Raw genomic sequence first — 15,388 nt, 5'->3', positions numbered from 1 at the left:
CATTGCTGGCTATCTGTAATCTGGCACACGCTTCGCTTGAAACCGACACTGGCATTATCGACTCAGCCTGAAAAGGCAGCACAATAGACAAAGCCCTCCATACATGCTCCCCTCAGATGTGTTGCTGAGTAACAACTGCATCCATCCTTTGCCCACCCCACCTGAGCCCTCGTGTGCTTTCTGCAACTTCTGCCTGTGGGGGTGGCCTTTCCCCCCGGCCGGGCAGAGGCTGACCAGGCAGCCACTCACTAATCAGGAAGGCGTCCACTCCAGGGCCACCAAAACATGAATTGTAATTGCCCACAACACCCCTTTGCTTAGAAATAAACTGTTCAAATTGAGTTCTGCAGGATGATTAGTACACTGACTGACTGGGAGAAATTAGGGGTACAGAGCAACCAGATATATCAGCAAAATTCTCTGATTCTTGCCTTAACAAGACCCTGGTTTTAGTTTAGTCAAAATTCTGACCGATACCAACCACTTAGGTGTCAATGCCTATAGACACCTATTAACTCACCTACACATGAGTTAAACCTATCCACACACACAGATTCACACATAACTCCTCTTCTTGCTTTATCCGTAAAGCTGTATCTGGGCAGATGTCCCAAAAATACACTTTCTTTAGGTCCACATTAATAAATTCCTCCTACTTTTCCTTCAGAAAGCTGCAGCACTCCTCTATTGTAAAATGTGCTTTGAATTATTCTTCTTATATGAGCTAGCAATGTTTCAAAATGTTGCTTGAGACTGGAATTTAATAAAAATATCACTAATGGAATTGTTACATGTTAAAAGATTTTCTGTAAAAGAATATCGGCTGAGCACAGGTAACTTGGGAGAAGAACACACAAATGCATTTTTGAATTTAATACATTTTTTAGTATTGGCATTCCTTTCAGAATTGATAGAACAAAAATATGACAAAATATAATATTCTGGATAAAAGATAAAGATCCTAGATGCTTCAAAACTTTCTACTGAAAGATATAGATATTCAACACTTGCTGGAAAGGGAAGGAAACCAGCTTCACCAGCTTCACATAATAACAGAAATTATTAGATAATTATTAGATAGGTCTGATTAGATAATTTGTGAAGTGTAACTTTCAAATTCCTTTCAATTGTTGGTGTGGATCCTAAGAGGATCTAAAATAACAATTAATCTTTAAATGCAATTTGGATATAACCATAATGCATTTGAATATTATTTTGAACCAGCAAATGCACTGCAGAAAAAAACCTAATTATCAAAGCCATAGGCTTTTATAATTTTTTAAAAGGTACAGATAATGATATAAACCCAAAGCAACTAATAATACCATGATGATTTATTTTTACCTGGTCTATATATCTCCCAGTTCTGGAAACTAAGTTGTAGGGTTCCCAACTACAAAATAAGTAATGAGACTGTCTATATTCTGTACAATTTGAAAAGAAATATATTTTTTTAAATCTGAAGAATGTTTTTTTCCTAGCTATATTTTGTAAACTAATAATACTTCAATATGAAAAGTAAAAAAAAAAAACCATCCAAACAAACTTAAACAGTGGATGCTTAAACAAACATCAGAACCAAATAATTTGATGTTCAGATCATGCTATTAAATATTTACTTTATATCATTAAAATTATTATTATTATATTATAAACATAATAATAAAATAATTTTTATAATATAAAATTTATATTATATATCTCTCTACAGACCACAACGGCACCAAAGTAATCATTATGTGTTGTTAGAAGCAATAGGGAACATGAACAAAAAAGAATTATTATTATTATATTATAAACATAATAATAAAATAATTTTTATATTATATATCTCTTTACAGACCACAACGGCACCAAAGCAATCATTATGTATTGTTAGAAGCAATAGGGAACATTTAACATGAACAAAAAAGAAGAAGAAGAGAAGAGAAGAGAAGAGAAGAGAAGAGAAGAGAAGGAAAAGAGAGAAAATAAAAATTATTTTAACCCCCTACCTAAAGCTCTTATACATGGTTATTATACAGATTGATGCAGTGTCAAGAAACAACTTAATACAATTTTTATATAAGGAATGCCATGGTAATTACATAATTATTACCTGAGAAATATTCAGTACCATGTAATTACCACTTAGTGGAAAAGTGTAGGTTTGGTTTACATATATCCTATAGTCACTTTGCTTAATAATAATATAAATGAGAATCGGGACTAATTTTTTTTAATATCCAGAGTAAATATTTAAAGATGAAATTGTTACTACCACATTTATGCTATGATCAACACAATAATATTGTTTACATTTACAAGAGCGGGAATAATAAATCTTTAAAAAAAATGTTTCCTTACTATTTAAGGCATTTTGCAAAGATGGAAGCAGGTAGGTAATACAGTGAGGGGAGCCCAAAGAATGGAGACCATAGTTAGAATACACACCAGAGAACTGAATTTCTTTAGTATATCAAGAAGATGACTAGAGGGGCAGACTGATAGCACTGCATAGGTACCTTTGTGGGGAGAATAAACTAGGGAGTAAGGACTTTACTCTTCCTGAAAAAGTTGTGACAAAAGCCAGATAAATTCAAAAAAGAAATTAGGCAGAAACATTTAACTGCAAGGAGGATGATCCACTGGCAAACATTAGATAGAAAATTGGTGGTCCTTTTTTTCTGGTTGATGTCTTAGAGTAATTTCTGAAAGTCTTATTTTAGTAAGACATGAGCATTATCTCAATATTAGGTGACGGGTAGTATTTCAACTGCCTAGGATATAAAAGATGTGAGGCAAAATGATCTTCAGGTCTCAAATACTCTAAAGAGTATCTCTAAAAAAGATAGTTTTGATTAGCATGAGGTTTCCTATGTTTTTCATCCTTCCATGGAAACACATTCACTAGTTTTTTAATTTATTTTGCTATATTTATTTAGTTCCAGGCATTCTAGGACCCTGACATAGCTGCAACCTGATTTCCTCCTTCCCTGTAACAGATTGAGGTATCTTATGTCCCCAACTTTTCAGTCAGTAAGAGATTGCTTCAAGATGTTTGTGCTTTTTGGTTTGAATCCATTTTATGTTGGAAAAAAGCTATTCCCTTTGCCACTCACAGCACAAGAAGACATTTATTTTGACAAGTTCTCCTCATGGCTCACAAATTATATCTTTTCCCAGCATGTCTTGCCTGTATATTCTTCAGCTGTCTGCTTGAGTAACAGGAGGTTGTTTACTTTCTCAGATAAATATAAAAAATCTACAGAAACCACTCTTTTCCTCTCGAGATGTGGCTCATTCTATACCTTGCACCATCACCCATTATGCCAAGGTGAGCTGCCTGAGTATCTTGGCACTACAGTATCTGTATTTACATTGCTCTCCATAGAGAAACTTCTTTGGGTCAGAAAAAATAATTTTGTTACACCTATATTATCCTAAAAACCTCTGAAAGAGGCACAGCTTCCTTTAAGGAAAAAAAAAAAAAAAAAAAAAAAAAAAAAAAAAAAAAAAAACACCACCAAAACCAAAGAAATTAAAGGCTCATCTCTCTTGTTTTACTTCAGTGGAAACTGGAGCATAACCATTTCTACTGAAATCCATGCAGAGCTTCTATAAATAGAATAATGATCCTGTGATGGCTCAAAATCTCGTTTCCTAGTTTTTGTTGCTCCCTTTTAGTTGCTGAGTTGAATATTGTTTCCAAAGACTAAATTTAAGACATGTAAAATGGGGACAAGCAGGAGAAAAGTTTAGTAAAAAAGATAGAAAAAAATGAAGAAAAGCAACTCATTGGAAGCTATTCCAGACGAATGAGGTAGGGAAAAGATGAGGATGAAGCCCAAACTCCCAACAGGAGAGTGTTTCAATGCCTCACTACAGATCCCCAGCTAGGTCACAAAGCATCTCCCTGATGTGCACCTTTGCTCTGAGGTGAGAGCTAATTGAGAATCTCTTGACTTTGGTCATTTGCTGGGAACAGCATCATAACATTCTTTTATGACAATTTGTGTTGTACAGTTTTTCTCGTGTGACTGGAAAAGAATAGTACGAACACACAGTCATTTCCACCCAGACCTAGGCTGATTTATGCTACTGTCTTCACAGTCTCAGGTTAAGTATTACACTGGTGCCTGCCAGCACTGCAATACTTGGCTGTCTGACTGTCAGCATTTCCATCATAAATTTCTGTTTTCAGAAGCTTATGACTTCGTTGTAAAATGTCGCTTGTGGGAGGAATCTTGCAAGGTCGTTTTAAGTTACAAGACAGCAAACAAAATAAAAAAGTTACTGGTTTCTAACTCTTTCTTTGCACTTTATCATTTAAAGGACCTATAAAATGCTTGTTCTGCTGTTCAGCTGAGTGTGACAAACCTGTGTATGGTATTATTAATACTACTATCTCTTTAGGGAAGATACTTAAATAATACTTGAATGGTATTTTACTGTGGGGTTATAAAAAGCAATTTTTATTTCATTGATTCAGTAGCACCAGTTAAGTCCCTCCCCAAGGTATACATACACCAATATCTCCTTGCTCCTTTTTCCAAAGCCCAAAGAGTTCTTCAATTAAACTCACAGTACCTCAGGCTTGGATTATGCAAATTGCTCAGCCAAATTACCTGATGGCTCCCAACTTTCCAGTCTCCTCCCTCATCACCTTTCAGAGCTGCATATTCATTTTCATCTTACGGAGTCCCATTGATATTTGTCTAGGCATCCTGATCTCCGGACTTTGCTTCTTCCTGAAAGTGCAGCTTCACGCCTGTCAATTTTCTTAGGCATGTAGAAACTCCAGCAAAATTTTTCCAGGTTGCAACAGCAGATGGAAATGTGAGGGTCTCAGAGACACATCCCCACACAGACCTCCCCACCACGCTGCAGTGCTGTTCTGAGGCTTTTTCAGGGAGGCCTTTAAATGGAAATGTATCACCACAGGCATTGGAAAATTTTACAGATATCAGACAAAGTCTTTGGAGCATATTTTGGATTTCCAGTTTCACCTGAGATATTAAATTATAAAGCAATTTCCTGGGTAAGATGCAGGATGTGACAGATCATTCTTCTGACTGAAAGTAGGAATGATCCTTATAATATCTAAGCCTGTACTACCATCCCAGATGATGGATTTATTCAAGCTAAATTATAGCACCTTTTCAACCACCTTCAATTAAACCCTTGAATAAGGATGAACAAAGCACTTTTCCTCTTCACAAATGCATTCCTAAACTGCTTGAATGTTCTTTATCCCCTGGTGCTGCTGACACTTCTGTCTCCAAAGTAGCAACATCAGTGATCCTCAGAAATCACTCTCTAAATATTCCTCCTAGCAAAACTGCACCACAGCTTTGCCTCCACTTTGGTTTTGTCATTCCTTTATCTTCTCACGCCTTAACATCTGGAATTCATCCTCTGTGGGCCTGTGGAAATCCAGGTCTTCCAGCACATACAGTTACCTCTTTATAAGTGGCAACACTTCTTCAGGATGAAGATAAATATTTCCCTCCATGCTCTCAATTCCTTCCCCTATCCAGTAATTCCAACCTCCCTCAAAGACCTTCTTACTATCTCTGATCTGATTTTTACTCATACCATCAACAACACTACTGTTTGCCAAACTCATAAGATATCAACTTTAAAATTATATCTTGAAATAAGTCTTCAAATACAGTTTCTGTGGATTTCTTTCCATTTTATTTGTTTTGTTTTGTATTGTTTGGTTCTTTTTTATCTTGCTGATTTTGTTGAAGGATGAAGGACCATATTCTAAGCTCTGAAGAATACACTTACACTTTTAAAATGAAAGACCAGCTGCTGAAATTACTAGACAACTCCCAGCAACAGGAGAAACAAGAGACACACCTACAAATTTAAGCATTATGATAAAATTCTGTGCAACGGCATCACAGTGTCATTCCCTCTTTTACCAGGCAATCTTACAAAAGACTGAACTCAAAGCTTCACATCCAAAGAAGTACCTCCTTTTTTCCAACATCCTCCTTCTAGCAAGCATTTCTGCCCTCTCCTATTCCTTATTTCTCTCTCTGCTCTAGTATAGGCTGTGTTTAGTCTCAGCTTCTGTTTGCTGGTGTCAACAGAAACACCCCTGCCAAAGATCACGGCAGGGCAAGCCCTGTGGAATGCAGCTCTCACGGAGAGTCTGAAGGCAGGTAATATGGCCTCCTGGAAGTAAAAAGCATGGGCCAGGGGTGAGGCAGAGGCTGATGTGTAGATTTTATAGCATGGACTGGCTTTTATGAAGCCACAGTTAAGTCTAAAGTTTCCCTTCTCTGGCCCCTTGCTCATAACTCTCCTCCCCAAAATCTCCCCTGGGGTGTACCCAGGCATAGTTGGCTCAAGCCAACTATGAAATGCTCTGGAAAGATTCAGGAAAATCTGTTCAGTTGCTTTTGAAGGATGCAAAAGAGAGGAAATTGTTTCATGGCTTGACTTTCACTCAGAGCTAGTACGCACATACTCTAAGGGAGGCTGTTAATGTCACCAGACAGAACTAAGATAATTTTGATTCAAGAACATTTGAAGTTCTCCAGGTTATAAATGATTGAGTAGCCACCTGCAGTACTATAAAACTGCTAATCATACCCATTTAGAAGAAAAATCTGACAATAGCTGCCTACCTTCAGTTTTTACTTCTGATTGCTTTTTGAATGAATATACTTATTTTGAGATTGACTGTTTCCATGATTGGGCACACTCAGAAAGTGACTTTTAATCATCACAAAATTTAATTAATAACTTTGAAACATCCTATTTTAAAATTGCTGGCTGCTGTATCATTTCAGCATATGCAAATATAACTTTTTCTCTGATGCTTCTGTGGCTCTGTTTAGAGCTATGCTAAGCACCATGGTACATTCCTCAGGAAGGCAAGATGTGCTTTGATAAAAGGTCCCAATTAGAATCACCAGGATCCTCACCTGGAGTGCTGATCTGAACATCTAGAATCTTATTTGGACTGGAAATCCAGCTTCTATCCCCTCCCTATACTGCCTTGGTACCCACTCATCATGTGCCCATGCCATAGATACACCAGAATGAAGCCTTCATGACTACAAGCAAAGCTAAACAAATTAACATCTTGTTTGGTTTGACACACAGGAGAAAGATACCAGATAGCACTTCTTTACAAAAAGAAAGTCAGCCAGTTATGTAATTAAATATTGTATTGATAATTCTGCAAAGACAGGAGTCAGCATTCCACTATGGTTCTAAATTCCTGGATTAACTTCAGCCTCACTCAAAACCAGTGGGAGATGTGATGTATACTTTGATGGAGTGAAGGTTTTACCCCACTGTCGTTGACACGTGAATTACACAACCTACAAGTTAGATCATTAAAGAGTCCCTGAAATATGTTCCATAATTAAATACATTTCCACAAAGTAAGTCAATTTTCAAAAAATGCTATTTTATCCATGACTTAGACTAATCTATATTTAGTGAGCTAGAAAAAAATCATGTTATAATCTGCAAGAATGCAGTGTGCCATCTTTCAGCATAAATGTTTTGCCTTTTCTCATTGAATTCAGACAATATTATCTAAACATTTTTTGTGCACGATGACCTTTCACATCAAGGGCTGGGGGAACACTACAATGTCACTTTCCTTGAAAGCTAACGTTTTATCACACAGTACCCATTTCACTCAGTGGCATTATGGCACTAACAGAAGTGCCATGATATACCAAGATATGATGGATTTCAGAGAAATTTGCCAGATGAAGAAGTTATTTTGCCTCCCCTACAAAGCAGTGTTATGAATATTCTGTAGAAACAATGATCTGGGATTTTTTTCCCTTTTCTTTTGAAGCAGAAGACCGATCTGAAGCAGAATTGCAAATTTCACTTATTTGTTTTTTCAGTACCTTTCTATATATAGCACTCTATTTCTTGGCTTTTGAAAAGAAAACTATTTGATTTGAAAATGTTTCAAGCTGAAGAGAATCTATGTAAATATTCCCTGAGAGTAAACATGGAATCCTGTCTATCTGTACTAACAATAAAATACATGGTAATAATATGTTTCCCATTCTGTCAAAAATGTCTGACTACTCCATCAGGGCTTGTTCTATGCAAATATTTCTTCTTAAGCTCTTTTTATAGCTGCAGTTCAAGGAAGCTGCAGCTTTCAAGGAAGACACATTTCTTCAGTCACAGTTCCTACCCTTTCCTCTTCCAGCTGCTAAGTTTACTTTCTCCTGTTGCAAAATCTCTGTCAAATATTTGACAAAGAAAGACTATCTAGTCTTTCTCCAGATTTCTTACAGGACCCCTTCAGGTCCTGAAGACTGAAAGACTGAAATAAGTTCATGCCCAGGATCTCCTAAGCATAGGCCTTGGTTTCTTTACTAAGTGTGTGCTTTTTGCTGTAGGACATTTATTATTACCTGAGCTTAATCCTGAATGGATAGCTCACTATTCCCAGCCATTTTTATTTAAATATACTTACACAGAATGAACTGGCTTTTAGAGAAATGAAATGAACTTCCTTCCACACTGGCATTTCCTGGTGGAAAGAATGGATACAACCTGATAAAGGTGCCACTCTGCATCTTCCATAGCTGTGAGACTTCAGAGCTACAGAACAGACAGCAACTGTAAAGGACCAAAGGTGAAAATATGTGCATGAAAAGTAAGAGCAAAGGTTTCACCTGGCAAAGCCGACTCCTCTGCTGACTCCATTTGCATCTCTTAATATTCTGGTGGAAATGACATGTCCAAAGGGTTTCAGCATATTCTCCAGTTCCTGCTCATCCATGGACACAGGTAAATTTGAGATGTATAGATTTGTGGGATCTTGCTCTTGTTGCTGCAACAAAATAAGAGAAATATCCTTAGTTAAGCTTAACACAGTAGAATATCTTATGGTTGTACAAGAAGGGCTGCTCAAAATAGGACCAAGCCAAGAATTCATAGCTGCATTAGGAGAAAAGCTGGGTAATCTTTTCATGATGGCAACATATTTGCCAAATTTCTGCAAACTCTCATGCATGTGCTTAATTCTGTGCATGATTGCTCTTATTGAACTCAGTGACACTACTCATTTATAGAAAATTACTCTCATGAACAAGTGTTCTTGGATTTGTGTCCTAATTTAGCAAAGAGATTGCGAAGAAAATGTGATTTCTCCAAATGTGCTAATGTTAACATAAATAAAGAACAAAAATTCAACATATATTTTAAGCAGATGTGCTTTCCAGCCTGAACACTTCCCCTTCAGCCTGTTCATCATGAAAAAGGTTGGTTGAAAACATGGAATACTTTTCATAGTATCTTCTCCTATTCTTTCCCCATCAAAAATATCTTCCTTAATAATATGCAACAAGATCTAGGGGCAGGAGGGGGGAGTTCTGCAGTGCAACCTATGGTCCTGGGCAAGGTAGCTCACATGTTTATTCTGAGACTAAATGAAAACATTTTATAAAACAAAGCCTGTAGCATAAATAATTGAAAAAACAGATTTGAAAGCAGCTTTCTTGTTCTATTTCAGCTCTTTAGGATAAACTTTCCATTTTGGTAACTGCTCCAACTCCTATTCTTGCTTGCTGAACTCCAGCATAGAAACATGAAAGAGACAGAGATGCCATATGTAAAATAAGTGTATTGAAGCAGTAAAAACCCCCTTGTCTACAGACAACCAGGTCTTGATTGCATTAAATCAATTTAGTTATGCCCTTGCAAATTTTCATGGCTCTGTCCATTTTTATTGATACAAGCTTTATATAATATCTGATCACCTGCCAGTACAAGCCTGACTGGGATCAGGCATTACTACATAATTTCAGCTAATGTTAAATAACCAAAAATATAAGATGCAATCATTATACTGTGCAGCAATCCAGACAACACCTTCTCTGAGAAATTTCTCTGAGACAGAATTTTTAATTCTTTGTATTACACATTTTAATAGTCAGAATTAATTTGTACCTGTTCAACATTGAGTTGACAACAGTAATACCCTTTTTTTGCTGAGCTGTCCTAAAATCAGATTAATAACCTTGCAGCAGCACTGCAACCTTGCACGGTTATGAAATTACTCACAGTCCTGCAGCCATCTGCCCTGGTTTAACTAAACTAGTTTCAAATTTCACTCCATTAAAATCAGTGAGGATGTGCCTTGTCAAACACAATCATGCATTCTGTTTCAAGAAGATGTATGAAGACAGGACAGAACCAAGATATCTGCTCCATCACTGCCTTTTACATTCAAGGCCTCAATATTGGAAAGAGAAATTGCTTCAAGCTGTGATTCACACACACCATCTTTGCAGGGACTAGAATGACTAAGGCAAATCTAAGGTAGATAAATACCAGAATCAGAAGCTGCAGAAAGTTTTTTTAGCTTCTCTTACCTCATGCTCTAGGGAAATTTTAACCCTTTTGGATGAGACAAAAAACCTGCAAATGAAGACCCCAGAAGGTCCAAAATCAGGAGGTATGTAATACTGTTGTACTCTTTAATGTGGATTCTGATCTCAGGGCTACGGATGCTTGTCTTTGGATGTACTGGCTAATGACCACTGCATTCTAGCTTTGCATCTCCAGACTCACTACCCCGCGAAACAACACATTACTGTGCATGATGAATTTTTCACTGATTTACAAAACAGAAATAAAAGATCAAAGTAGGCATGTATTCAAGCTGCTGTCCATAAAAATATACCCAGTTATTACCATGTCTTTAAGTGAGGGGCAGAAGAGAGGAGAGGGGCACCATACACATGAACACTGAACTTACTGCAGATTCAACTGAAGTTACAAACCTCAAATATAGAAAAACCTTATTTCCCTGTCCAGTTACCTTTCCTTGCAGTCATCTTCCTTCCTCTCACATCGATTTACATTTATACACATCCAAAAGCTAGTCCCGCTCCAGTAACCAAAAGATGCTAGCGAGGGTTCAGTACTGCTACAGCACCGACAATGGAAGGAAAATCATGCAAACAGTCTTGGAGGGAAGGAAGACAAGAAAAGAAAAGGAATATGAGGTTCAGATCACACTTTTAGTTTTGGGAAAAGCAAGAAGACAAGAATGCAAATAGTTCTCTGTCTCTTTTATTTTTTCTTTACATTTTTCACCTTTTCTGTATGCAAACTATGTAAGTTTTATTGGTACTTCCCCCCTTATCCACCCTCCACACACAGAAACCACACAAAAAAATGAGAGGTGTAGGAATTTGGAAGCCTCTTCATTGTTACGAAGTACTTTGAAAGGGTGAGCAATAGAGGCAGGTAAAGCAAAGGCATTGAAAAGCAAATCGAAGCAGAAAGTTTTGCAATTCCAATTGGCTCAGTTCTTCAGAAATAATTCCATTATTATGCAAACCTCTACTTATTGATTGGTTAAGGGCTTTGATTAATCCACCAATCAATGCTCAAGGACTAACATCTCTTGCTAATACTTAGAAAAAAAATATGCTGATGAAATCCCTGTAGCCAAAGACCAGACTAATGTGGAAAAGTGGAGTTATGCATCAGTAACTTCATGACAGCCTCTGTTTTCACTGAAGCAACCCAGTCCCACAGCACATTAAAATGAAAACTCCTCCTTTGACTACTCAGTTTTCAAGCTGGGTCATACAAACTAAATAAATAAGGACCGTTGCCAATGTGTCTCACTTCTGAACCAGGAACACATAAGCCTTTTAACTGTGCTAGAGATTAAATGTCGTTGTTTTAAATATCTGTGAAAAGTTAGCTACACTCTGAGATGAATGAAAGACTAGCAGACCATAGTCACTCTTTCACAGGGATTTGCCAATCCTATCTTTTATCAATGTGATAAATAAATGCTGCAAACAGACAGAGACAGATGAGGCCACTCATGCTACCTCTGTAACACAACAGTGTTTTCTAAGAAATGAAAAGATTCACATTATTTTTTCCTTACTATACAAATATAGCATTTAGAGAAATAAATAAATGCTTTCCTTTACAGACAAATATCACCCCAAAGAAGCCATATGTCACACAACCAACTGAAACAAGATGGAATGCCTTCACAGTAATGCAGCCAGGAGCTGAGGAGGCTTTACAGGGGTGATGTGGAACCCAGCTGCCGTATCACTGTGCAGCCAGACCCCACTTCCACCTACCCTCATGAGTTCCCATTTCTCAGGCGTGGTCCCACTCCCAGCCTCTGGCACTGAGGCTCCTTGTGATCTTTTTCAGTTGTGCAGAGATCTCTGATGTTGAGTGTGGAGGTCCTAACACACGCCTCTCATTTTTGCCCAAGCCTTTCCATCCCAGATTCCCCAAGCTCCTGTGTGAGATTGTTTCTTCCTCATCCCAGTGCCACTGCTGAGATTTTCACTGTCAAAGGTAAGTGTCCCGCTGTTCAAAATGTGCCTATTTGTTGACAAGATAAGCCTAACCAGGTCCATAAGTCTAACCAGAACCATAAGTCTGAGCACCCAAGTCTGAGCACTTGCCTTTCATAATCCTAACAGCACTTGCCTTTCATAATCCTAACAGTTGACAGCTCAGTTTTTGCCTTCAGTGAAGGAACAGCTCCCAGGGTTGCAGGACTGATGGTGATGTTAGTGTCTGGATCAGGCTTCCCATGGTTCATTTAATTCTCTCTAAGACTTTTCACTTGACATTAAAAAAATGCTACTTCCCATCTTGGGCCACTAAAATCTCATTTATTATTGTCTCCAGTCCCAAAATGCACTGACTGACCAGTCATCAGTGGGAGAGCAGAAAGTGTTTTGTTTGATACTGAAGGTCACTTCAGAACTGCATCTTTGTCCTGTGACCCCAGTAGTTGGGGCAGGAACCAAAAGGGTGGGTGGCAGAAAACCACACACTCACCACAAACAACTGCAACAGCACCATGACGTGGATGCTCCGCAGCTGGAGACTTGGAGCCAGCGCTGCGGGGCCACCAGCCAAGCAGAGCCTGGGCTTTGCTAGCGAGTTCATAGAATCCTAGAATCACTAAGGTTAGAAGAGATCTCTATGATCAAGTCCAACCAGTAACCCAACACTGCCAGGTATACCACTAAACCACGTCTCTAAACACCACATCTACATGTTTCTTAAAAACTTCCAGGGACAGTGATTCTACCACCTCCCTGGGCAGCCTGTTCCAATCCTTGACCACCCTTGCAGTGAAGAAATTTACCCCTCTGGACCACACAAGAGACACCATGCTGGCCCTGCACCATGGGGGAGTGAGACACCTGTTGATGCAGTCTTCCCAAAGCACACCTGTTTCTTGGATCTAACTCCCCATGAGTGAGAAGGGCCTCCCTGGGGGATCAGGGCCAGCCACTGCAGCTGACTGCTGTCCTGGAGGCTCACAGGAGCGGGGCGCTGCTGGGAGCAGTGGAGCAGCACGGTTCCTCTGCCTTTCCCAGGCCCTGTGCCAAACACGGATAAATAATGGGTACAACACCAGGCCAAGTTGCTGCTTCATGAAGAGAGTGGTGCAGCAACCGTGCAACCGCTGTGTGTGCCAGCTGCAAATAAACCATGCTCAAGACATGCAAACTTGCAAGTGCAGTCTCAAGGCACAATCAAAAGCCTGCTCCTGACTATCCTTGCAGATGTTCATTTTAGCCAAGATCTCCCATTTGACAGCCCAAGGATTTTCCACATACAGTTTGCCCTTGCACTGCAGCCCCAAAGAAGCAGGGATAAACTTATCCAGTCAGTCTCAACCCTAGGAAGTCCTGGCACAGCCTCACACCTTAGGCTAAGCTCATTCGGGGACCCTGGTGTGTGCCAGTCTGTGTGGGTACACTGAGTGCCAGAGAATGAGCCAACAACAACAAGAAAAAAGAAATTAAGTCAATTTAACCTCCTCTCCAGAGAAGTGCATGGCTTTCTGCAACTCCCTTTGCTCCCACTGCAGCCTGTTTCACCATCATTGTATGAGCATAATACCTCAGCTCCTCTGGCCCTTGCACTGCAGGGGCTGTAGCTGCATGCATATGTTGCAGCTGGACCATTCTGGCTGGGGATGTGTATGATAGACACTCTCAAAGTGGTCAAAACCACATCTAGAAAGGCTTAAAATTGTGAAGATTTTTTTTTTTTTTTTTAATTCCAACTTGAAAAAAAAAATCCAATCTTAAAATTGGAAAGTTTAAAATTGTGAATACTGCAAACCAGCAGTAGGTCAAGCCCATGTTTTTGATTAGTTAGACCAACTCCAAGTGGTCAGCAGAGCAGGCGTCCTGCTGCAAGGCTCTGGAGTTCAGCAGTCAGGAGCAGTTGTACTGGGGAAACAGCCAGAAATTTTGTTACTGCCTTTAAGCAAGTACTGGGCCAGTCACTCAGCTCCCAAGGCCTGTGCCAAGGAAGTGAAAGAAGTTTACAATGCAGAGGATTTGAAGTACACCACACCAACAGCACTTCAAACAAAACAAAACAAAAAAAAACCAAAACCAAACCCAACCCTAGTGGGGCGTGTGCTACAACTCCAAGTTTGCTGTTTGCTTTGCTGGGCCCTCCCAGACACTTTTGAAAGGAAGGACAATGTTCAGATGGGATTTTCCCTCCCATCTTGAGATAATCTTTGGAAGCAACGCATGAAAAGCTGAAAGAATAATTCCTTCTTGTGCGAGCTGAGACTAAAGCTCCTTATGCAGTACATTTAGTAATGCATTCCTTAAAGACACGTGTAGGGAGGGGCAGACAGCTTTTGGCGATGTTATTTTTTTCCCAAAAGGAACTCAAAACTCTTCTAATCTGTGATCTCAGTAAGACTGGAAACTGAGGATGTTTGGTTTATCTGGAAACCTTATGTACTGATTCCTTTTATTGAACCTAATTTATTTCTCCTAAGAGCAGCTTGCTCTAGGAAACCAAGCACTGATTATGAGTTCAAATGATTTCTTTTTCCATCTTCCAAATTTATTCTGGGAATTTAACTTTGCATGTGGATCAATACGAGATTCTGAACTCCTCCTTTAAAAGAGATAATCAATATTTATACTATTTATCAATAGTATTATCAATATATCAATATTTATTTATTTCCTTGTCTTTAATAAATTGAATCTTCGTTGTATTCATTTTGACATAGGTCAATATTACACCTCACCTTTTGAAACACAGTTCTGTCTTTCTAGATGCAGGATCAAAACACCCTTTAAGCAGTTTTTTCCTCAAATTAGTTCATCTCTGCCTTATGGTTACTGTCGAGATCTTCAGCCTATGCATTGAACTCCTCGTCTCCTTCAAAGATCTAGGTTGAACTTCTGTAACCCCTTAAGATAAAAATAGTCATGTTTTTCATAGAAAAAGCCATTTATGTGGATCCATATATAAGAAACCAGATAATTTATATGTAAACATTTATGTGGTATTTCACAAGTTTGCCAGTGTTTGCTCACTGTTTTGAAAACTGCAGTTGTATGGCAGCATCAGTCTC

At 38.7% G+C, this 15,388-nt stretch overlaps 1 protein-coding gene across 6 annotated transcripts in view; it reads right to left on the bottom strand.

Moving 5' to 3' along the window:
• Positions 1-15,388, bottom strand: part of RBMS3 (RNA binding motif single stranded interacting protein 3) — a 443,451-nt gene that overhangs the window by 145,806 nt on the left and 282,257 nt on the right. For all 6 annotated transcript variants that reach the window (XM_041466274.1, XM_041466279.1, XM_041466273.1 and 3 more), the window contains exon 5: positions 8,658-8,815. In XM_041466274.1, the coding sequence (XP_041322208.1) occupies positions 8,658-8,815 (158 nt within the window). The remainder of the gene's footprint in view (positions 1-8,657; positions 8,816-15,388) is intronic.

This window comes from Pyrgilauda ruficollis, unplaced genomic scaffold, assembly GCF_017590135.1.
Source record: "Pyrgilauda ruficollis isolate IOZ18807 unplaced genomic scaffold, ASM1759013v1 scaffold2, whole genome shotgun sequence".
NCBI lineage: Eukaryota > Metazoa > Chordata > Aves > Passeriformes > Passeridae > Pyrgilauda > Pyrgilauda ruficollis.
This window is presented reverse-complemented; position numbering and strand designations above follow the sequence as displayed.